General features: G+C 46.7%; 1 protein-coding gene across 15 annotated transcripts in view; it reads left to right on the forward strand.

The window, feature by feature from the left end:
- The window catches only part of LOC142579831 (mediator of RNA polymerase II transcription subunit 25-like), a 125,936-nt gene extending 115,357 nt beyond the window's left edge, over positions 1-10,579 (forward strand). For 13 of the 15 annotated variants that reach the window (XM_075690428.1, XM_075690417.1, XM_075690427.1 and 10 more), the window contains 2 exons: positions 4,160-4,351; positions 5,293-10,579. In XM_075690428.1, the coding sequence (XP_075546543.1) occupies positions 4,160-4,351; positions 5,293-5,484 (384 nt within the window). In that variant the 3' untranslated portion in view covers positions 5,485-10,579. The remainder of the gene's footprint in view (positions 1-4,159; positions 4,352-5,292) is intronic. The other 2 variants (XR_012827472.1, XM_075690419.1) reach the window with 2 other exon arrangements.
- Positions 10,580-25,236: the final 14,657 nt, after the last annotated feature.

Below are 25,236 nucleotides of genomic sequence, written 5' to 3' on the forward strand. Positions count from 1 at the left end.
ATAAGCAAGTCTTACCCAGAAGAGAAAAAACTAACTTGTCATGTTTAAAGCATGACTAGATAAGTGTGTATATATATATATATTTTTTTTAGAATTGCTGCTGACAGGCTTTTATTCACTATGCTCATGACCATCCTGTTAGAGTTTAGAAACAAAGGAATAAGGCCGGTTAGCTAAATCTTGCCGTAGTTTGTTTGTTTGTTATAAATTGGTTTGAGTGTAGGCAACTCGACGTGCAGCAACGTTAAATTGGCACATAAGTTCACTTTTATGCAGATAAGTTTCAACATGATCACAGCAGCAACTATAGCCAATAAACATAAACATTTCCAGTGGTCACAATTACATGGTTGTTAAATCTGGGTTTTCACGAAGTTACTTTGCAGAAGGTTAGGCTCCAAATTCTTTAGATTTTGACTGTGTTGCATGCTGATGTACATTCCCTTCAGCATCGTAATGCTGCACCCATCTTTCATCTCCAGTCACATTACTGGAAGCAAAGTAATCTTATCAGCAATAATGTTCCAGTCCCCACTCATGGTGATCTCTCTTTGCAGTCTTTCTTTTAACCCTTTAAGTGCTGTGGACACGCCTTGCTCGGTTAGAATTTTTTTCATATTATTACGATATCATCGAGCAATGCACGAGCCGCCGCGAGAACGACGATGAAGTTGGTCGGTGCGCTTGGCACGAGCAAGTGTCGGCCTGGTTGCCTGGCTCCAGTGTAAATAGCGTGTAAATAGCATCTCTCGTCTGTGTCTTTCCACACGCAACATTCTGGTAGAGGTCAGCGATCCCCGTCCTCACCACAGAACTCAGAAGTGGTCGGCACACCGAGCTTGTCACCATGCCTCCCGGTGATGCGCCCACCTCTGCAACGGCTTCGCCTTGTCCCACTGCTCCAATCGTCACGGTCGCCCCACATTGCGACCCAGGTGTGTTCTCTGGCCTGGAGGGCCAGGATGTTGAGGACTGGATCAAACTCTATGAACACGCCAGTGCTAATAACAGGTGGGACCCAACGATTATGCTCGCCAATGTCATCTTTTATCTCGGCGGCACCCCACGCATTGCGGACTTCCTCCTACATGATATTACTTTGATGCATGGTGCTTCGCATCAATTGCTAACAGACCATGGCCGTACGTTTTGGCCAAAGTCATCGACGACATTATGCGTGCCTGCTCAATACGGCATAAATTTACCACCTCCTACCATCCCCAAACGAACAGCCTCACTGAGCACTTGAACCGCACCCTTACAGACATGCTATCCAAATACGTTTCCGACGACCACCGTGACTGGGACCTGGGTCTACCTTACATTACCTTTGTATACAACTCTTCCTGTCTCGAAATTGCTGGCTTTTCCCCGTTTTACCTCTTGTATGGCCACGAACCAACGCTACCACTGGACACTGTGCTTCCGTCTGCCACAGCTTCAACTAGCGATTATGCCCACAATGCAATCGCCCATGCTGACCACGCTTGCCAACGTGCGCGCGCTCGTCTACAAGTATCTCAAGACAAGCAGAAGCAACGCTACGACCTCCGTCACCGTGATGTCAATTTTGTGCCCGGCAGCCTCATGTTGCTTTGGTCACCTTCGCGTAAAGTTGGCCTATGTGAAAAACTCCTTTCTTGTTACACAGGTCCATATCGCGTGCTCCGCAAAGTGACCGATGTCACCTATGAAATCGTTCTAGCCACGCCTACTACATCCTCCGCTGTGACAACCAGTGACATTGTCCACGTCGCCCGACTCAAGCCCTACAACTCTCCACGCGCCTGGGATATTTAACAGCACCGTGACGGTGCTTTTGCCGCCGGGGAGGTAGTATTACGATATCATCGAGCAATGCTCAAGAAACGAGCCGCCGCGAGAACGACGATGCAGTTGGTCGGTGCACTTGGCGCGAGCGAGTGTCGGCCTGGCTCTAGTGTAAATAGCCTGTAAATAGCCTCTTCTGTCTGTGTCTTTCCACACGCAACAATATTAACACCGAGGACAAATCTTGCTCCTCCAGGTGTTTAGGTGCTCGTTCTAAGTGCCAGTAACGGACGGGTCTGGTGCAATCCATTTTGACCTCCTAGCGAGTTCCCTCTTTGGCCTCGCTAAGGGGCCTACTGACTCCGTTCATCTAGGTTCGTCCAGTAGGAATGTTAAAAATGGCAGCTGCCAGTTTCGTGTTGACGGGCCTGTCACAAAAGTGTGGCTTTTATTTGATTCAGTCATCTCGTCAAGCTCCGAAGATGATTTGCTTCTGCTGAAAGCATTGACAGTGATGGCAGTGTTTTCTGTGCTGTAAACACATCCAGCGACTCATATCTCACCGACTACAACGAGGTTAGATGGACGAAACGTTATGCTAGCGACTAAATTTGTGTAGGTTCAGACACAAGTCGATAATTTTACTATCCCCATGTCACATATATTTAGAATCTACAAGAATTTTGCTGCCTAGGTGTGCAAGAAAAGAAATGTAGTTTTTGGATCGCATTTCTTTATTTTTTGCCAGCTCTTAAAGGGCCCCTGAAACGGTATGGACAAATTTTGTAGATGCATAGGGTACAGCTTAAGTAGAACATTCGCACCACAATTTAAGTGAAGCGTTACATATTAAAGGAGCTACAAGCGATTACAAGTTACCCTTCTCCCTAGCCATGCTTTTCCTCCTCAACTCGTTTGCCAAGTGATCGAGGTTAAGCTCCGCTTTCACTGGTTCTGTGCCACGATGCAACGTCACATCGTCCACTTCCGGTTGTTTTGGAGCCCGCCCCCGCCCGCGCGAAACCTCTCTGCTAGTCGCTTGGCCGTCGACCCCAAGCAAGAGCTATCGAAGCAGCATGCGTTGCGAGCATTCTGTCGCAGTGCCGAACGTGTCTGATATTCCGGTAACGACAGACTAGCTGAACGTTTCAACGGAACGGTGAAGACATAAACTCAAGCTGATGAAGGAACTTTAGCGTAGATGAAAGTGAGTTGCCTGACCGGTCTCCACGGTCGGTCCAGCCACCCATTTGCGCAGAACTTAACCAGCCAAGAAAGAGCTAATATTGCTCTAACCAAGTGTAAACATTTTAAACATTAATAAAAACAATGTGTTAACGATTACACTCCTGTGGCCAGTTTACACCAGCAGAAAAGAAGAATACATATTGTAACTGCTACTGTGTCTGGTTGAGCTCTATGCCACCAGCTGGCTGCACCGTGCAGACCATTCACATTCGCGCTTCTGTTCATCCCCTGAAATGACACGCAAGGGGACACGGCCAGGCCCTGTCCCCTAGCGCTTGCGTTTACCCTAATACCGGACTCGTGAAACGCTATTGCGTTAGTAATCTTCCAGTGTAAAGTGACGGCCACAATCGCGCAAATCCTGGCACCGATCGGATAGCAGCAGTCCAATGCACTGCAGCCAGTCCGCTCGTGTACTGGCTTGCATAGGGACACGATGTCGCGGCTTGACATATTACCAGTTGCTACGTTTGCAGTCCACAACACAACGAAGTCGAATTATAGCACTTGCGAAAAGACAGACCAACACTGACGGCGGAGCTCTCGTCAAAGACGGAGCACGTTGTAACACAAGCAGACGACACTTGCTGTGTGCCAGAAGTGCTTAAGTGTACTGAAAAATTGTTCTTGTGCATTCCCTTTATGTTACTTTCTTTCTATAAAAACAGATTAACTAACATTCCAACTATTACGAACATCATTTGTTTACCATAAAGTTGAAAAAGTTATCGATCACGCACCCTGGTCAGCCAATCGGATAGCTCGCCCCACTGACGTCACATGGGTGATTTGCGTCATATGGGTAGGGGCGGCTTAAAATGCCGCCGCACAGTGTGCTGCGATCGGCAGCAATGTGCATTTTTAAAACCTTATAATAAATTACACGCTTTACACAGAGCACTTAGATGCATCAATTAATGATCAGAAGGACCTACTCTAATGACTCAATACGTTTGCAGAAAATCATCAAAATCATTTCAGGGTCCCTTTAAGGGCCGCTGTAACCTCCTGTACTCCATAAAATATGCATCATCAGTTGTCTATACTCTACGTGAAGACATGTTGATGGAGAGCAGCAATTGTGACACAACTCTGCTTTCGAAGTGCTACACAGTGAATTCCTTGCTGTCTTTTTCTGTAGATTCAGCAGCAGCAGCAGCAGCAACAGCAGCAGCAGCAGCAGCAGCAGCAACAGCAGCAACAACAACAGCAGCAACAGCAGCAACAACAGCAGCAACAACAGCAGCAACAGCAGCAGCAGCAGCAGCAGCAGCAGCAGCAGCAGAGGTTCCAACCAAACCAGACACCCAACCTCAGGCACATTCTTCAGCAGGTCAGCACTGATACTTGTCCAATTGCTCTTTTTAATTCTGGGGTCTTACCTGCCCAAAACCACGATCTAATTATGAGGCATGCCGTAGTGGTGTACTCCGGACTAATTTTGACCAGCTGGGGTTTTTTAATGTGCTCTTAAATATAAGTACATGAGTGTTTTTGCATTTCGCCACTACTATCAAAGTGTGGCCACTGCGACCTGGATCGAACTCGTGACCTCTAGCTAAACAGTGTAATGCTATAGGCACTAATATACTGCAACGGGTATGTCCAGTTTCTGTGCACCTACCCGCGGTGGTGCATTCTTTTCGTAAATACACTGCACATAGTGATAGTGCAGGTTTGTTGATTTCAACTTTAAAGGGTTTATCATTTGTTTATTGGGGTGCAGTTAGCTTGCCTAGATGCTGCGCTACCATGCACTCTTCTAGCTGTGGTTATGTCATTCAACTGCTAAACAGGAGATAGTGGGTTGGATGCACAGTCGCTTCAACCATGTTGCAGGGGTGGAAAAATACAGATAATTTTCGAGTTGCAGAAAATTTCACATAAAAAATGCAGTTGCATTCTCTGTGAGGGAAAATTTCACAAAGAATGTAGTTGCATTCACTGTGAGCAGCAACACGGTGTCCGTGGTCAGAGAGGTCCCATACTGCCTGGCAGCGGCCACATAGGAAAAATGAGAGCTAAACACCGTTTAAATTACCAGTAGTTATCAAACAGTTTTCTTATGTTTCGGTGCCGCTCTGCATTTTTGGAGTCCCTTTGACCACAGGCACCCTCTTGCAGTACACACTGAACGCAGCTGTACATCTGTGTGCTTCCCCACCGATGTGAACCCAACGAAAACTTTCAGTACGCAATGTCTTTGTGACGGCAGTACGGGCTGACCTGACCAGTGGTGTGACCCCCCCCCCCCCCCCTATGCTCTGTGTGCAGCAGATGCGCCAGCAGCAGATGCTGCAGAACCTGCAACAGCAGTCCAGCATTCGAGCTCAGCTGGCAGGAGGACTGGGCATGGGAGGTCCCGGCCCACAGGGGCCCCAGTCGCAGGGTGGCGGTGGACCCGGGTGGGACGACACTGCTCTCCTAGACCTGCTGGGGGGTGCAGGGGGACCCCACAACGGCTGATCGGCGCAGCTGTCTTGCACCCCTCCTTCCCTCGCTCCTCTGAGGAGACTCGAGTGAGAGCAGTGAATTTCGGTGGCTATATTTGCTTGCTTTACGTCAGACGCTCTTTAACTGACATAACATCTTTCCATTTTCAACCTTTTTTACGACTGTCTTATTGACTGCCCTGTTCTGTCATTTGCAGGTGGCATAAGTTTGGGCAGCAAGTAAGTTGAGGGCCACATTTGATCTCCTCGCGTCCACATCGCTTTCACTTGCTTATTAAGCACTCTTGTTGCATGCGTTGTACATATTCCATGCGTGCATCTTATACGCTCGCGCAGTCTCGGCGGTCTCTGATTTCGTTTGTGGTGGAATTAATCAAGCGTTCTGTCGATTTGCGCACATGAAAAGCCACTGGCGGGTCTTGTCATGGGACCACGTTCGTACCCACTCCAGGCATAAAGCACAAATAGCAATGAAACAACTTCAAGACCAGGACTTATGTTTACAAAATTTTTCTCACTTGAGCCATTGCCGTGGCAATCTTGTCGTAATCATGTCAATTACAATTGTGATTGGCAAACTCTCGAACAAACTTTTGCAACTTCTAGCTTCGGGAAACCAGTATACGTTAAGCTACTTGGATAAAGCACAACATTTTCTTTTTAATCTGCTGCATAATTGTTTGCATGGGAAGCAAACATCAAAGCTGGAATGGCCTTTTTAGTCTTCTTTTTTTCATTTTGTTTTGCTTCTCAGAGGATGCACATTATGAGCAAGAGTATATCTCGTGAAAGTAATTTTTGTGTGTTAAATGTACAAAAAAAAAAGTTTACACCCTTTGAAGCATACCTTGTCCCCAAACAATAATAATCACCTGTCTTGCTTGCGTTTCCTTTCCTAAAAACATTGCTCAAGAATGCTATGTGATGCCAATAACGTGCATGCCATTCATTACCTGAAAGGAGTGGGCACACACCATTTAAGAAAGGCAGAGGTACTCAAGATAGGTGACGATTATTGTTTAGGGACACGATGACCCCCCGGAGATTACAACATTTTTTAAATTGTACCGCCTTTCATATGATTATGACAGAACAGCAATTGATGCAGTAAAGGAGCAAAGTTAAAATGTTATGCAATAATAACATGAAAGTACCCTACCAGTCCGTTTATGTTTGTACTAGCAATTGTTGTTCATTTTAATTGTGCGTCATGGCGCTGTCACATTCAGATAGGTTCCACAGCACGCACATTATAGGAAATTTATTCGCATAGCAGCAGCTTTCGCCAAGTCGAAAAAATGCTCCCTAGAAACACCTCTGCTGCCTTCAGCAGCTGTTTTGCACCATTTGATGAATTTCACCCCTTTTGTTTACTTGTTTACAACCCTCTGTAGGCTTGCGCATCTTGCCACTGATGTTGTGCTTCGAAGTTCTAGCACCACTACTAAGTAGATTTCTGAAGCGAATGTACTGTATCAGCACGCAAGCCTTCTTTCTCCTTGTTGAGCCTTTTGTTAATGTCACTTTGTTGATGCTGTTGTTTTCTAGATTTCAAATCTTGCCATGTTACGTTTTAGTCAACAGCGATTGAACAAGTGATGCCTTGGGCCAGAGCCAATGTTTCGACAAACAGCATCGTCTTCATCAGGCGCAGACAAATCCCTTTGTTGAAACGTTGGTTCTAAGCCCGAGGCAGCCTTTGTTCAATCACTGTATGTCACTTCAAGTGTTCGCCTTCCTGCGAATCCCTGTCTGGTATCTATTTGCATAGCGGCTTTTCACACAACAGTGTACATTTTAGCTAAACCAACTGAGGCACAAATTCAAGCAGGTTCGGTTGTTCTTCCCACATGAGCCCGAAAGTGTTATGAGTGTATGTCAAGTCAGCGCAGCGCACTTCTGATGTTGCATGTCACAGTATCTTACTTTTACTGTGCTTTGAGAGTAGAACTGGCCACAGTTCTATAGCATAAGGATGTCGTTTAAAGTTACCAGGGGCACTTCAATCAGAGGGCCATAGCCACGCTGTGAGCCTAGTAAGAGCTGCCACGGCCGGCCTGCAATTGGCTCAAAACACCGCCATTACAGAGTTCGTCAATACGGTGGAATTGGACGACGTCCAGAATAGCAACACAGTTCTGTAAGGATCCAACTTGAAGATGAGTGCAGCTGTCTGAAATAATATACTTCATTGATTTTCTTTTTCTTCTGCATTTTATTGTGGAAATATAGGGTCGTTTTTAAAAACAGAAGTATAAGCAAGCTTTTTCTTTTTTTGTGCATGCAAGTACTTTGATCAGAGACGTGCTGCAGTCCTTCAATCCTTAGCCTGTGATTTAAGACTTACCAAGAAAAGGTGAAAAATATTTGACTATAATTTAATGTTGAAGTCCTATTATCGGTTGAGCTGGATCTTGCAGTCTGTAAAGAAGAAATTCTTGCATAGCTCCTGTTATGGGCTATATTGTTGTGCTTGTTGTTCAGCGTGAATTTATTGACTATGTATAGTTTGCTCTGTTGCTTTTCACAGTAGCACTCTGTTGAGAATGTATTAAAGAACCATTCCTGGAATGGCAGCCCACTGCGCAAGAAAGCACTGCTTCACCTGAACCCATTGTTTACAGTGTGTTTACAGTGTGTTTACAGAGACAGCATGCAACACAAAGCGCATTTTGTTTTAAGGCATCTTTCCTGTTTGTTGCACGCTTGGCTTTTTTTTTTTTTGCTTGTTCTTGTTTTTTGGCACATAATTTTAGAGAGGCTAAAATGTCAATCTAGGATGCGTTTTGTTTCAGAAGTACAACTTCTTGTTTGACTGATGGGTGCCTCTATTGTACCCTGTATGTCTGTGTTGCATTTTTCAAGCAGTATACAGCAATGACGTCATGTGCACACAATCGGGCACATAGGTTTACGAGACCTAGATTCCTCGACAAATGTGAATGTCAGCTCTGTTAAGGCATGAGACTTCTAAATTAAGAGATCCCTAGGTGTAGGTTGACAAACCTACAACAGATTAGAACTCTAAATTTGAGGCTGCGTGCCCAGGCTCCACGAGAATTGCCATGTCCTGTATTGCTCCATAATTTGATTGCCATGTCCCAAATGGCATGTTGCGTAAAGTTTAGTAACCAACTGCACTTTATATGTATATTTCTGGCGTGGTGTCACATAGCGTTAGCAGGTACATTTCATGCTACGCGATGACCGCTGCCATGATCTTACCCGAAGTCTGTTCCATGTGATTTTAAAGAACACTCTCTGTGGGAAGCATTTCTGGCGACGATAGTGTGATCATCGCTTGGTGAAGATTGTGCACAATATAGCTATGCCAGAGATAACACCAAAGACATGTTAACGTTAGAAATGTGTTGTGGGACATGCAGTTCGCCGTGTCATCATCATGTCTGAACAATGCACAGGCCCGAACAAAACAAGTGGAAGTCTGACCACGCTAGAGTGCCTCAGCGAGAAAGTACTAAGTGTCTCTTTCTTTGTTGATGTTGTTGTTGCTGCCAATTTGTTGCAGATTGTTTACACAGACAAAAAAAAAGCTACGTTTTTGTGTTTTGTGTTGGCACGGAACAGTGAGTATGGAAACATGCCTTTTGTAAATACTACGATTTCTTTATCTATGCTGCGACTGCGTCACTGTCATGTTAAGGGAGAGGTTGTGCTCTACAGCTTGGATGAGCTCTGTCAATGTGGTCCGTGAGCATCTAATTCATAGCTTGTCAAGCAAAAGTGGCTGGCATGGCATCATATCTGATTTTCCTCAGTTAATTCGTGCTAATTATCGCATTCTTGCTGTACGAGCATGCTCCAAGGTATGCTGTGTACTTTAATATAGTGTATCTCAGCTGCTAGGTACAAGTTATCATTTGGACAACAAGAGCATTTGTATGTAATGTACGAGAAGAGAAACACAACGGCCACCTGTTAGTCACCTAGGTTGGTTCCTCTCTTATCATTCCTGCATGCAAAGATTATTCTGTCTGTTCGTTATATTGACTGTGTTGATTACATTTTCTCCTTCCTCACTAAGCACCAGTTTCAACTCCTCCTCATCTCTTGCTTCTCCTCCAGCGAAAGAATTCAGGTGTCGTTTTTTTTTTTCCATGCAACTGTAAATGGAGTAGCTACAACACCTTGGCATTGTTGCTTCGTGTACAGTTTTACATAAGATATTTGGGCTTGCTTGTAGTAATATCTGGTCCTTTCATGCCTTTACATTTTTAGAGGTACAGCTCGGGATAGGAGTAGACGCACACGGTGCCGACTCACTCTTGTAAGTCAGGTTGCAGGTCAGTGCTCTGTGCACCTGAGCCTATTCGTCTAGAGTTCCCTCATGTTACATCTAATTAGTTAGTAACAATTACGCATCACCAGCGAGCCGAACCCTCCACTCCCTTGCTACCTTTACAACAGAGAATGATGTGAAGAGCATCAAATGTGGCGTTACATGCGAAATTTTAGATGATGTAAGCTTTGAAAAATATTTCTCGTGATTGCCTCAGAGGTAGCAGCTTGCCCCGGCAAAACTGTACAGGCTCTTAGTACATTTCTTGTTGTTGTTTTTTTTTCTTGTGCATGCGATCATCATTTAAACTTTACACGGCTCATGTTTTATGCGTTGAGGCTGAATTTTCACGCAGTGTGTGCCTGCGGCCAGCTGTGCTGTACTACGGCACTGTATTTGTCACATATGCTATGAAGGCTGCAAATGTGAATTTCAGGTCTCATGCTCAGTCTGTGGAAATGTATTGTTTGTTTTTTTCTTTCTTGGGTTCCACACCTTGTAAACTTTTGACATTGACAGCACAACTTATTGTACAGTTTACTTTGGTATGGAACTCTCCGTGCTGGACAACTGATGCCCAGCTCTGCAAGTTGTAAAAAGTGACAGTAGATAAACGGGACACTGCCGACTGTTTTAAAACAAAGCCTTTGGGCATATCATTCACTTGACGCTCGTGAAATTTCATGGGAATGTATTGCCTTTTTCATGGCCCTCTTTGTCTACTGTGCGAGGCATGGCCCATGCTCTGTAACATATATATGTATTTTGTTTTGTTATATAATAAATTATGCTTGATTGCACAAACATGCACTAAGCCTTCGTCATCATTGTACTATAGTTGTATGGCATACGGTTGATTTGACTGACAGAAACTTACAAAGCATGCACTGCACAAAGTTGTTTGGATTACATCCCGGTGTTCCTAAACAAGTCAATATGAAGCCACTAGCTTGGAAGCAGCCTTTTGAGCATTTGTTACTGCCCCAAAGGGAATAGGTTTAAGGGCCCCTGAAACACTTTTTGTCGAAGTGAAGAAAGGCATTTGAAGTGAAAATAGACTATTTCAGAAATACTTTGCCGCAAAAGCTATTTATACTTTGTGGCATGCTAACAAATTTCGGGAGAGGAGGCGCGTGCCCAGTGTGCCACCCCTCCAATCTAGTAAGAAGCAGAGAACTGGCACCGGCAGTTGTTAATGCATCCCACCAGTCTGCAGTCACCATTCGTTTGTCCCTGTTCGGCAAGTTGAAGGGACACCGGGTAACGAAGGCGGCAGGTCCATTGGTCGCGGCGTTGCTTCAGCGTAGAGAACAAGTTGTGCTGAGAAGGAATGAGGAAAGTAAACAATGCGCTCTTTATGTCTCCGTTATTAATATTAGGTTATTTTCAAAACTTTCCGCCGGAACATATTCATTGAAAGGCATCGCTCGCACTCCAGTGCGAGTTAATCGCGATAGGGGCGGTGTCATGCCTGTGGGAAGAGCCTAGCAGATGGAATTTGCGCTTCGAGTAAACTTTGTGCGCATCCGCTGCTCTTGCCCTCGTCGCTTTGCGCCGTTAGAAGCCGCTGACCGGCCGGCCAGTCTGCGCTCGCGTGGTACTGTTAAAGAATCGGTCTGCTGTACCTGGTGGTTCAAATGATTCGATGATTAAATGATGAATATATATCTCTAATATATCTATTTTTGTAGCTTTTTCACTTTCAGTATTCACTCATTTCGTATCTTATTCTTATCGCATGTTAAGTGCTATTACGTTGACCTTGTGTCCTTTGGCGTCTACACTTGGTCGATCTTCTCATTTTCTTTTTTTTTCTTTTTTTTACCAAGAGCTCAGTTGGGCCGATCACGGAGATACTGCAGTTCATGGTGCAATGGTGTTAATTTGGCGCTAATTATGTCCGTACCGTTAATTTACCTATTCTGCGACTTATTCTCGTTCCTAGTGGGCACCGGCGAAGCCATCTTTCAGACGCAATTGTCTCGCGCGAGCCCTACTCAATCCAAGAAAACTGGTTCCCACGGAGGAAGGAAACTCGAGAGAGTCCCTGACGTCACTCTTTGTGAAGCTAAAGTGAAGCCGGAAGTTGGCGTTGCTCCGCCTATCGGGCCAGCTCTCCTCTCTTGTTTACATTTCTCGCGAAACCACGCCACACTGCGCGCAACCGTGGTGCTCGGACGCGCGCGCTCCGCAGCAATACTAAGCAATCGTTGGCACGTTAGCATGATTCCGCCAAAGAGGGCAATATTTCCTGCGGATATTCCTTCGTCCGTTGCCATTGCCATGGCGCGGTACATTGCGTACAGCGTTGCATGCGCATTCATTTAACGAACTTTAGTCCCTCGTGTCCCACTTGGCCACAGCAAAATCCGGGAGAGCACGGTCCAGCTAACGCAGTGCAGCAAAACACTGAGACCAACGCGAACCTGCCCGCACGGCGCCTTTGCAACGGTACGAAACCTACGGAGCAACACGTGTGAGCGCACAGAACCAACACAAAACCGTCATTGTGGCCCGAAAGGCGTGGCCACCACGGCAAAAAAATAAAAATTCAGCAAAAAAAAGAGAACCTTCTACGTCATTTCCTCCACACTTTTCTCCTAGCGCGCGGAGGGGGTAGGGCCTCTCCTTAGTTTCCTTCCTCCATGCTGGCTCCATTTCCCTAAGTGTGCCATGTTCGTAGGGCGGCTTTGCCTCAACGTATATATATCTACGGCAGTGCACCCTTTACAGGGTATAGCTCATTTTGATTGCTTTTCGACTAGGTTGACGCTAATTACGCCCGTACCATTAATTTTTGCCTATTTGGTGACTAATTCTTCTTTCTTGACTAGTTAAAACCAATATTTTGATAGCTATTGCGACTCGCTATGACGCTCTGGAGGCGCGAAAGGACCGTTCTTTTTTCTGAGAATGGCTACACGATACCCAGATCCCAGGTACGCCAACCATGTGAAGCCAGCCCCCCCCCCCCCCCCAAAGAAGACCTTGTCTTCAAAAAAGCTTGCAATTTCACCCGGAGATGGTGTGTGTTCAAAGTATACGCGGGTGCAGCATCTTGGCTCGACGCACCACTTAAGGCAACTCTTGCTAGATGGGAATAACAGCGTCTAGCTGTCAGATATACTAAACGTCTGGCAGCGCTGGCGCCGCGATGTAGAGTGCCGCCAGTGATGTTGCGGGCGTCGCACATCGACGATGCACGAGGTGAGACTACGGTCACTGAGATGTCGTGAGACCAACAGGAAGGTGTCGGCGTTCGTAGGGCTCCTCGATGTCCTCCTCGCCTGCCGTGGGGAAGGAGGTGCGCAGTGAGGCACCTTAGGCGTTCGGAAAACGCGCCGTCACCAAGCGTCTCCACGCGTCAGATTGTATGCGGGAAATTCTTAAGGACGTTCTATTATGCATCTCGAATCATGCGTGTGTGGCGTAATTAATAAAGAAAAAATCGCGTTGGTGTGATGGTTAGAGTAGCACGCTTCCACGCTACCGGTACTGGGATCGAATCCCGCCACAGACATGCTTATGTGTGCGTGGGGGGGGGCGGTGGTGTTGCTACGTGACAGTCGAAATGCGTGGCCTCTGGATGAAGACAACGACGTGCCTTGTGTCTTAGAATGCAGCTCTTCTAAGGCGCCCGTCCCGGCGGCGAGCGTCGGCGTTGTCCCTCGTAACCGAGTGAACGAACACAGCCAAGGATGAAAGCGAACGCGAGGAGGAAAGTGGAGAAGGGTGCAGCGGAACCATGAGGCGGAAAGCGGAGGAGGAGGGTGTGGCAAAATAAAAGCGTAGTGCCACGCAAAAAAAAATATGGCGTTTTACGTGCCAAAACCACTTTCATTGTGAGGCACGCCGTAGAGGGGGACTCCGGAAATTTCGACCACCTGGGGTTCTTTATCATCATCATCATCATCAGCCTGGTTACGTCCAATGCAGGGCAAAGGTCTCTCCCATACTTCTCCAACTACCCCGGTCACGTACTAATTGTGGCCATGTCGTCCCTGCAAACTTCTTAATCTCATCCGCCCACCTAACTTTCTGCCGCCCCCTGCTACGCTTCCCTTCCCTTGGATTCCAGTCCGTAACCCTTAATGACCATCGGTTATCTTCCCTCATTACGTGTCCTGCCCATGCCCCCCATTTCTTTTTCTTGATTTCAACTAAGATGTCATTAACTCGCGTTTGTTCCCTCAACCAATCTGCTCTTTTCTTATCCCTTAAGGTTACACCCACCATTCTTCTTTCCACAGCTCGTTGCGTCGTCCTCAATTTAAGTAGGACCCTTTTCGTAAGCCTCCAGGTTTCTCCCCGTACGTGAGTACTGGTAAGACGCAGCTGTTATACGCTTTTCTCTTGAGGGATAATGCAACCTGCTGTTCATGATCTGAGAATGCCTGTCAAACGCACCCCAGCCCATTCTTATTCTTCTGATTATTTCAGTCTCATGATCCGGATCCGCGGTCACTACCTGCCCTAAGTAGATGTATTCTTTTACCATTTCCAGTGCCTCGCTACCTATTGTAAACTGCTGTTCTGACTGTTAAACATCACTTTAGTTTTCTGCAGATTAATTTTTAGACCTACCCTTCTGCTTTGCCTCTCCAGGTCAGTCAGCATGCATTGAAATTGGTCCCCTGAGTTTATACTAAGCAAGGCAGGCATCAGCGAATCGCAAGTACCTAAGGTATTCTCCATTAACTCTTATCCCCAATTCTTCTCAATCCAGGTCTCTGAATACCTCCTGTAAACACGCTGTGAATAGCATTGGAGAGATCGTATCTCCCTGCCTAACGCCTTTCTTTATTTTGATTTTGTTGCTTTCTTTATGGAGGATTACGGTGGTTGTGGAGCAGCTATAGATATCTTTCAGTATTTTTGCATACGGCTCGTCTACACCCTGATTCCGTAATGCCTCCATGACTGCTGAGGTTTTGACTGAATCAAACGCCGTGCACCGTGTCCAGATACACCTGTATCTGGACACGGGTGTTTTCGCATTTCGCCCCCATCGAAATGCGGCCGCCGTGGCCGGAATTCGATCCCGCTACCTCCAGCTCAGCAGCCCAACACCATAGCCACTGATCAACAACGGCGGGTCGTGCCGCGCAAGGGAGGCTTTGCGACGACGATGGCTACAAGATGACACCAGAGTAGCGTGCGTCGTCTGCACGGACACAAAGGGCTGCATGAGCAGAGGTCTGTCTGCGGTGGCTGCTGTCCCAGTATTCCGCGCCATGTCCGTATATCCGCGCCAGCCAGTATATCGCGAAATGAAAATATATAGAGCTGCGCTCAAATTTCGCATTAGGGAGTATCGTAATCGTCGGTAAATTTTTTTACGTGAACTGACTTCCATCTTGGATAGCGCTTGTGATTCTTGTAAATATACCGTGTAAACAGTTTCTGCCTAGTTTTCCACGTAACATAACGCATAACAATATGCATCCGGAACTTCACGGCGACGGTAAGAATTCGTCTGGAGTTGCCATGTTCATCGAAAAAAGAAAAACGAAATGTCGACTGTATATTCTGCACCATAGCCTCCTCCCGTGTGTGTGGATTCCCTGTTTTCTCCTATATAAAGGGAGTTCGGCACCAAAAGTACATGCACTCGGTCAGGACCACGAAACACTTCGAGCAAAGTGATCGATGTCATTATGACAGGGTCTGTATATTAATGGAAATTAATAATAGCTTCTAAGGGTTAATTTAGGAGCAAGGCAGCTATTATCTTTTGCGTTGCTTTAGCGCAACGTCCGAATATGAGCACGTATATATCTATTGCGCAAACTTGACACCCCCCACGAAGCATTCCTTAAATCGAGATATGTTTCTGGGGTTGTACCAACCTACAGATGAGATCATCCTACGTGCTTACCGAGGATGGCCCGACACCCTAGTATTGCAGCAGAGGCGGACTCCCCCAGGGTTGAGTACTAAGCACAACGCCTTCTAATTTGGTCCTCATTGGAGTAGTCGAGAACCCGTCAAGCACTGTTCGACGCTCTTAGCTACGCCGAGAACACCTGTATCTGGACGTCGGGGGTGACACGGCTTCAGCTTCGCACTCGGCTTCAGAAGGCAGCCTCATTGACATCAGCTACCTTCGTTGACAGTGACTGGAGGTGTCGTGGGAGAAGTGCGCAGTGGTGGCATTTACTCGGAAGCCAATGTCTGCACACGGCACATCAGTCAACGTCATTATCAATATCGTCCAGCAGAAGTTACAGGTTCTCGGGTGTTGTGATTGACAGAGACCTGTCCTGGACTCCTCACGTGAACCACGCGAAAAAGCGAATGATGGCTAGTCGAGTTCCTTGCAGGAAATAACTGGGGCGGTGTCCAAAAAATCCATGTTACAGCTGTACAATGTGTTGTTTGTTGGATGGCTCCGGTACAGCCTACCCGTTATATCCAGCACCTGCAAAACTGAGTCGCGTTCAATTCAGAGCATTCGGGCTAAAGCGCTTAACCTTGGAATACCACGCAGCGCGTCAACGGCTGAAACTATTGCCGTTGCTCAAGATTATTCAATCACGACGCACATCGCCGTTGAGACAACGCGTGCATACGTCGCGTACACTTCACGGACCCCTTCTCACCACTTCGCCGCGCTCGCCGTACAGAAAGACCCCGCCCGTCATTTAACGCAACCAGTGGCGTAGCAACAGGGGGGGCCGGGGGGCCGTGGGCCCCGGGTGCAAGGGGCCAGTGGGGTGGGGGGGGGGGTGTCATATACGCCTGAAGACACCCCTGTTTCCGCCGGCTTGACTGGGCGCAAATTGCAAAGAATGCTCCAGTATCCAGTAGCCCGAGCTCATGTACCCGATGCATTGCGCCGCAGAATTGTCTACTGCACCTCTATCAACACCCCACGAAATAATTGCACGAATGTGCGGGCCAAAAAATTTAATTCGCGAAATGGTCGCTAAACTACTCGCCTTAGCGGAACGTTTCATGTGGGGTGCGCTCACGCTGTGCGTTCATGCAGGGAGCAGGAGCTGCTAAACATACAGTGAGGCGTTGTAAGGCGTTGGGGCTCTTGGGTCCTTCTTCCGTTCAGAACGCGCAGCGAAGACGAACAAAGACAACAGCAAGAGGGCGTTCAACCAGCGCTCCCGGCGCTCGCGTTTACGGCGAAAAAAAAAGCGATGATCGTCCGAGTCGAAAGACAGCAAGCTCTGCGAAGCGTTCGTTGAGAGCGACGTTGCATAAGTGGGGCCCTCAAAAGTCGCGAATGGGATTCTCTGGATCGTCTTCAGACTCGGTTCGGCCGAAGAGTTTGGCGGCGTATGACTCGTCAGGCTGTAGTCGCGGGCCCGCCGCGTAGTCCGGCTCGCTTTTACTTCCCCTCTCCCGCTCGCTCCGAGAAGCCGCTGCGAAACCTGCCGTTATGTTTCACGCTTTCCTTCTTACCCTCGAAAGTTTCAGAAAACTGTTGTTGTTGCGTGACTTCATGTCACAAGTACAGTGTCTGTATCAGCTGCACAGAATTTTATAAAAAAAAAAGTGAATTTTGTAAGGATATTTCCCGATCGAGATTCTATGAAGTTATGTCTTTTTGTGATTACTATAGGAACTCGGTAGCGCGAAAAATATGGCAGATAAGTAATAACCATATCCTTAATAATCCCGTGATTAGTACTTAAAGAGGAAGCACTTCAATTCGAGAATTCAGGACTCGAAGTCATATTATTAACTCAACAAAAACTTCTTAAACAAAATCGTTTTGGGTGCTACAACCTACAGTACTTTGGCACTGCGGACGGCGCGCAGTATATGGCAGCAGCGAAAGAAATATGAAATAGTGGACCAGTGACGTTGATCCCTTCATCCTCTCTATCGCGAGTGCAGACCAACAGTAGTGCAAGCTTTCGCTGGCACGGGCTTCATCGCGGCCTTTTCTTTCTTTGTTTATGGTGACGCCAAGAATCGACGCGAAGCGTGCTCTATTCTGTTCCCAATCTTGTGGGGGTACCGCAGCTCGGATAATCACGTTTGTCCGTATAGCAGCAAATGAAAACAAGGCTTTGTTGATCAGAATAAAGAAAACTCGTAATTGTGTATAGCATTGGCGCCCGCGCAGCGGGGAGGCAGGTAGCGTTTTCTAAAAGGGTGGGGAGATCATCGTCACTGACAAACAATTTAATTTTCTTTTTCGTTCAGGGCTGCCCACAGACAAAATACTGTGTGCCATAGTACCTACGACGATTTTTGTGAAATTGTTGTTGGGCAAGATATGAATTTCGGGCTTCAATTGTGCAAAAGCAATATTGCCGCCAAAATTGGTAATTAAAACTTTATTATAAAGATATTTCTTGTTACTTGGGACGTGAGTCATATTTTCCACGATGCCGCATTTGTACTGGCTGCCAAGCCTTACAGTCTGACAGAAGATGTGCACCTGGGCTTATCACACGTTATCAGTGCAGCACCCTGTGTTATTTGGCGCAGGAAAAACAGCGTGTATATTTGCTGCATTCGCGATCTCTGGGAAAGAAAGCGAAGGAGAGGGGGACCCGGGGAACGTGCGCGGTATCCAAGGTGGCTGTACTGGAGCGGAAACCCGGAAATTGTCGATATCCTCGCCTTCCTCGACTACATCAGGGGGGGGGGGGGGGGGTGACAGAAGACCTATGGGCCCCGGGCGCCAGACGACCTAGCTACGCCACTGAACGCAACTGTGAGTGCATATCGTGCCTCGCTTACATAGGGGTACGCATGGGCGCCTAGGCTGGTGTCTCCTCCATTGTGCTTGTACCGTCCGACAAGTACACCCCAGGATTCCTGGACTTCCAGAAAGAAAGTCAGATCTACCACCGTCAGTAAAAAAAAAAAAGAAAAAAACTTGCTTTTGTTGTACGAGAATTACAGTAGCCAGGCCCACATCTGTACCGATGGGTCGACTACGTCGACCAGTTCAGGCGGTGCAGTGCTTATACCGACAAGAGCGGCAACTCGTGCTGCGATTCAATACGTCACGTGTCACAACGTCTACGGCTGCAGAACGCACGGCTCTGCGCAGTGTGCTTCAATTTAATAACACACAGAGTCCTGGCACATGGGCCGTATTTTCCGACTGGAGACCGGCTTTGCACTGTATGCAGTCAGTAATCCGACGTGAAGCTCACGAACAGCGAACGTACGAAATTAGCCGACTTCACCACGACGTCGATCAAAAAAACCCACGAAATTATTTTCCAGTGGTTAACCTTTGGCCATTGCGGGATCAGTGTCAATGACCACGCACACAAAGCTGCCCGAAGAACCCAGCGTTCCCATTCGTTTTTTCCAGGACCGAGGCTGCAAGGCAGCTTCGTAATCTGTCCTGCAAGCTCTCTTTAACAGAATGGAACAACCCAAAAATATAAGGCGCACCAGGCTGCACGAACTGAACATTTCGCTCCAGCTCCGACCTTCACGCGGCCTTCATCGGCGTGAGGCATCGCTTCACGTCGATGAATTTCTACGGGGAGTTTTTTTTTTTTTTTTTTAGCTGCACCAATCTTCTTTCTTTTAGATGCCTGTTGCGCATAGCCGAATTCAAATCCTTGGTTTAAATTACTCGATGAGGTGTCCATTACTTGTAGGAGAAATCAAAATGATTAATTGAATCATTATCGTGGTTACGCTAATTAAGATCTTAATTAATTAATTTACGGCACATATTTAAACATACGAATTGTAGCTAGTGAGTTCGCAAGGCGTATCCACTTGGAACGAATTTTCAGGACGGCACCAGTTTCGATATATTACTTTTTAATGTGTCCAGTGAAATGCATCAGTCTTCCAGTTACTTTTGTGCTTCAATGCATAAAACAGGGTTGTTGTTTGTTTGCTTGTTTGTTTGTTTGGTTGGTTGGTTTTCCTTGGTTTCATACGTTGTCTGGCCGCTGGCGCCATCAACCGTTTCTTTCGCCCGTCTTAGTGCGTTTAAGTCTTCCACGTTTTCGCTGACTCGCTGCATGAGCTATTGAGACAGACCTAGTACATCGGTCTGCGTCACGTGATGGTAGACAGACTACCTTTCGCTCAAATAAATTCGCGAGTGAGGCTGCAGAAGGCTGTCTAAAGCTGTTAACTCTCCTATATTTCGAACCGTTATGAAACCATACGAGCTGGTTCACACCTGTTCGAACCACTATATTTTTGCTCCGGAGCTGCACCTGAACCGGTCCGAACCGAACCTTAACGCTCTTGGGTTCGGTTCGGGTTAACGCTATTCGGTTCGGTTCAAGTTCAGCTTCGGAGCGAAAATACGAACCCTTTGAACCAGTTCATTCGGGTTCAAACGGGTTCGAAGAAGAAAGAACATTCGCATCCTCCCGGTTGAAAAACGCAGGATGCTTTTGGACAAAGATAAGTTCCCTTCGCTACTGGATGTGCAAGACCGTCTTGTTTTCCGCGGGCATTAACTGGAAAACGTTATCACGCCATGCACAGCTTTACATAGGGGCTGTAATTTGTGCACTCGGTCAGCTTCGTGGCACGTTGTGCACTTGTGCACTTGTGTGTGTGTTTTACGGCGATCTCCGAAAATTTTCTCATTGATTGCATTCTTGAAGTTTTCCGTTGACTGTGCGGTACAAACCGAAGTAACATACCTTAACTGCACATGTACTGCATTGTTCGTTTTGTTTTAATGAAAGAAGGCACCTAGGTTTAGGAGAACATGCGACACCATAGTAAACCTGGCTGTTGGGATACGTGTTTACAACTGTAAAGAGAGAGCATGAAAACAAGACAGGACAAGGGAGACGACCAGACAGGTGCTGGACTAGCGAATTCCATGACACTTGTGCGGAAGGCGGCTGTGATGGTGAGTCGGTGTGTGTGTTTTGTGTGGAGCCGAGTTTTGAAGTGAACAGAGAGGTCGGAAACGTTAGCCCGCCAAGCTGGTGACGCTTACGACATAAAAGGCGGATGTCAAATGGGGATGCGGAATAATGAATTTTTTGAATAAAAAAAAAAACAGAGGCTAATGAACGGGAGGAAAGATTTTCTGATTTTCCCTCCGAAAGTATCGTTTAGATGTTCAGTAAGGCGTAATAAGATCGAATAAAAAATAACTCCTATAATTTTTCTTTTTTATTGGGCGACGCCACACGAAAAGCGGTGTTACGAATTTAGGTAGAAGTACTGGCATGACTATAGGGGAAGTATTGGAAGCAGTTGTTGTTGTTGTTGTTGTTGTTGTGATGGCGAGTTCTGCACGACCCGCCCAGCCGGAGACAAAACACGAGCGCCTCACGTGGTCCTTCGTCTTGATCTGAGCGGTTGGTCGCGTGAACGACAACCACCTGTCGTCGTCGTTGTGACACCGGGTGCGAAGAGAAGATTTAGAAGTCTGTGAATAACCGTATTTCGTAGCGAAACCTCAGAACTTCCAACCGAAAGTGTGAGTTCCGCTTCACAGGCGCTCAGCGGTAAATGACAGTTCGGTGTTTTAATGCAAATATTTTATTAAGTGGCAAAAGGCTGTTACGGAAATTATGAGATCTGCGAAGCTGCAATTGTGGAATGCCAAACGCCGTCGGAAGCATTTTCGAAGTCTCGAGAGATGGGTAAAGCGTGTAGCATTTAATTTTTAATTTTACCTTTTTCTTTTCTTTCTTGTTTTGCGGAGCGCGTATTGTTTAAGGCGTAGAGTGTAGGAAATAATGTCCACTGGAATTTAGAGGTCATTCTAAATTTTGCCAAAAATGCACTTTATTACATCACGCCGGTATGATGAGTGTGAATTGGGTGATCGGTTAAGTTTTGATGCAAAGATAATGCGACATTTTTGCCGATGAATGGGTAACTGTATTAGTTTTATACAAGAAATGAATGTGAAAATGAAAAAACGAATCGCGTGCTTATGAAAAAAAAATCCACCATGGTAACACTGCTTCCTTCTTGCCATTGTGTATAACGGGCGTTTCCTTGAATGCGTGAAAGGCACGTTGTCAGTCCGGTTGTGGTAATGTGTAGCCGGAGCCGAGTGCAATAATCGTCGTCAGTGTGCAGATTATGTATGTAAATTTGTGTGGCCAACAACTCAGCGGAGTAACTTGTCAAGCCACCGTCCGAAAGTGGAAGCGATGGAAGTTGTTGCGTGGCTTGCTTTTTTTTTTTCAATGACATGTACAAGGGGAGCCCGAATACATTTATCTTTCTCAACGATGTGCCAAGCTGCTTGGCGTAAGATGTTTCACGAAGGTCCACGCGCGCTTTATAAGCAGCAAAAGCGTCGCAGTATTGAGATTTGCAAAGGTCCCCGAATTGGTGCTCTCTTGTTTTCCGAAAACGGCTATACGCATTTGCACGCTCATTGTATTACGCAATCGACAAATCAGGAATTGCTTCCTCCTGGGCACAAAACAACTGGTCGTAAATGAGTGTTACGCAAGTGTTTGAACCTTATCGATGAGAAATCCTAGAGCCTCTTTTTTATGCGAAGGGAAGTGTGTTGGATTATTTGGAAGGCAATTAGAGAATGACTCCAGAATTTTATTGCGTTCTGTTTTGTAAGGCATTTTTATTTGAGCCTTGTTCCGATTTAAGACGGAGACTTCGGAATATTTAAAGGTTACTAAACTTTATTCGCATAAATTTGATCACGACGCCATATTTGTCGGAGTGACTATTCCTTTTTTAAACTTTTTTATATATCCTTGTTTCCCGTATTCAATCTTATCGTCGTGTTCCTGTGGTTCTTGTGTGTGTGTGTGTGCGCGCACTGTTTTCCACCAACGAAGGTGGCCGTATGTTCGTCAACACACTCAAACGCCTGTAAACTGCTCAGAAACAATTGTTTTGTGTGTGCATGTGGGTGCGTGTGCGTTTGTGCGTGCGTGCATTATAACATCGTCATTACGCACTACATGAGCTACGCCATGCACTACTGTCAACTGTCGTCACTATAGTATTTTTCTCTATTCTTTGTTTGACACTTCCTTTTAGCTTATCTATCAGTAAAGAAAGCAGTAGTTGCCGGCGCCGTCCAGCAGGCATTGTTAGGGTTGGCGTCTGACACCACGTGGCGAGCGGTCATTCACTCTACCCCTGAGCCGGAGCCCACGAGCGCCGGAAAGGCATTCACTCTACCCCTGAGCCGGAGCCCACGAGCGTCGGAGAGGTCATTCACTCTACCCCTGAGCCGGAGCCCACGAGCGCCGGAGAGGTCATTCGCCCTACCACCTGAGCCGGAGCCCACGGGGACCTCTTCCACTCCTCTCATGGTCGTGGCATCGTGTGTGCTTACCTCATCCTCCCACCTTCTCTGGGCCGGACCCCACGACGCTGGAGAGGTCATTCACCCGACCTTCTCCCCGGATTCGTCGATGAGAGGATCGACCTCTCCTTCCCGTGCTTGGTATTGCAGGAAGAGGGGCCTTCTCTCCGTGCCTGTCACGTGTCCTTCGACGGAAGCAAGATCCCGCCCACACTTGTAGAGAGCCTATTTAAGGGGCTCCGAAATGTACTTTTGATATACTTCTTACTTGGGACTTCATACTTCATGCTTTCCTTATTTTCTTTCAACTACCTTTGAATAAACCGTGCAAGTTTCGCACTAGCAAATCGTCTCGCCCCTGCTTGGTCGCCATGATCTACCGGATGCCTGCAGCCCGCCGACAACGCCACGCTACCCAATAAGTAATGTCGGTGGAGCTTCGTTAGGCAGGCGCCGCTACTTCTCGGCAGCAGTACGGTACGCTACCCTGGAGTAAGCAACAGCATCAACATCTTCCTGCCTACATTTAATAAAAGAAACAAAAAAGATGATTCAATGTTTTGGATGGTCAGAGAGAGAGTGATGGGAGGAAGGAAAGGGAGGGAGGTTAACTTGACTGAGCCTACTTTGCTACTATACACGTAAGGGAGGGGGATTGAAAGAAAGAGAGAGAAAGAGAAGTTTCGGAATCCATAACGTGCTGGTCGTAGCCGCACCAGGAGAGAGCGAGAGTTGCTTGTGTGCCACCCATCCAGCCGTGTGTGTGAGAGAGAGAGAGCGAGAGAGAAAAAAAACGAAGAGGGAAAGGTAGTGAGGTTAACCAAGGACGCGCCCGGTTGACTACCCTACATTGGGAGAGGGGATAAGGAAAGAACAGATAATGCAGGAAAAGAAAATGGTTAGTCATTCACAGCTGTGAGCGACTTGCATGCAGTGAGCGGCTGTGGTATAGCGGCAGGTGGCAAGACACCGCGCCACTTGTGTGTTCGTACCGTGACATCTTTTTTTTCCCGCGTGTTAAAGAGAGTCCGCGAAATACGAAAAAAAAGAGAAAAAAAAAACTGCTCGTATGACATGCCCGCTTGCGTGTCACGATTGCAGTGCTCTGAAACGTGCCGCGTACGAACGAACGTTGCATTTATCCATGGTGCGCAGCTGCCAGTTTTAACAGTTGCGGAACACGTGACAGCGCAGTCTGCTTATCGCCTTCACGAACCACCGCGATAGAAGCACTGGACTGACGTAAATCGCAGGACCGAATCCTGCGTCACGTCCCCGTCACTTTTTAATTGCTCTACATATCCGTACAATATCCGAACAATAGACCATATTCACACTGTCAATCGGGTGATAGAAAAATGTGCGGAATATAACCAACCTTTATATATAGCTTTCATTGATTACGAGAAAGCGTTTGATTCAGTCGAAACCTCAGCAGTCATGGCGGCATTGCGGAATCAGGATGTAGAAGAGCCGTATGTAAAAATACTGAAAGATATCTATAGCGGCTCCACAGCCACTGTAGTCCTCCATAAAGAAAGCAACAAAATCCCAATAAAGAAAGGCGTCAGGCAGGGAGATATGATCTCTCCAATGCTATTCACAGCATGTTTACAGGAGGTATTCAGATACCTGGATTGGAAAGAATTGGGGATAAGAGTTAATGGAGAATACCTTAGTAACTTGCGATTCGCTGATGATATTGCCTTGCTTAGTAACTCAGGGGACCAATTGCAATGCATGCTCACTGACCTGGAGAGGCAAAGCAGAACAGTGGGTCTAAAAATTAATCTGCAGAAAACTAAAGTAATGCTTAACAGTCTCGGAAGAGAACAGCAATTTACAATAGGCAGCGAGGCATTGGAAGTCGTAAGGGAATACATCTACTTAGGGCAGGTAGTGACGGCGGATCCGGATCATGAGACTGAAATAAGCAGAAGAATAAGAATGGACTGGGGTGCATTTGGCAGGCATTCTCAGATCATAAACAGCAGGTTGCCATTATCCCTCAAGAGGAAAGTGTATAACAGCTGTGTCTTACCAGTACTCACGTACGGTGCAGAAACCTGGAGGCTTACGAAAAGGGTTCTACTTAAATTAAGGACGACGCAACGAGCTATGGAAAGAAGAATGATGGGTGTAACGTTAAGGGATAAGAAAAGAGCAGATTGGGTGAGGGAACAAACGAGAGTTAATGATATCTTGGTTGAAATCAAGAAAAAGAAATGGGCATGGGCAGGACACGTAAT

The sequence above is a fragment of the Dermacentor variabilis genome, chromosome 4 (genome assembly GCF_050947875.1).
Source record: "Dermacentor variabilis isolate Ectoservices chromosome 4, ASM5094787v1, whole genome shotgun sequence".
NCBI lineage: Eukaryota > Metazoa > Arthropoda > Arachnida > Ixodida > Ixodidae > Dermacentor > Dermacentor variabilis.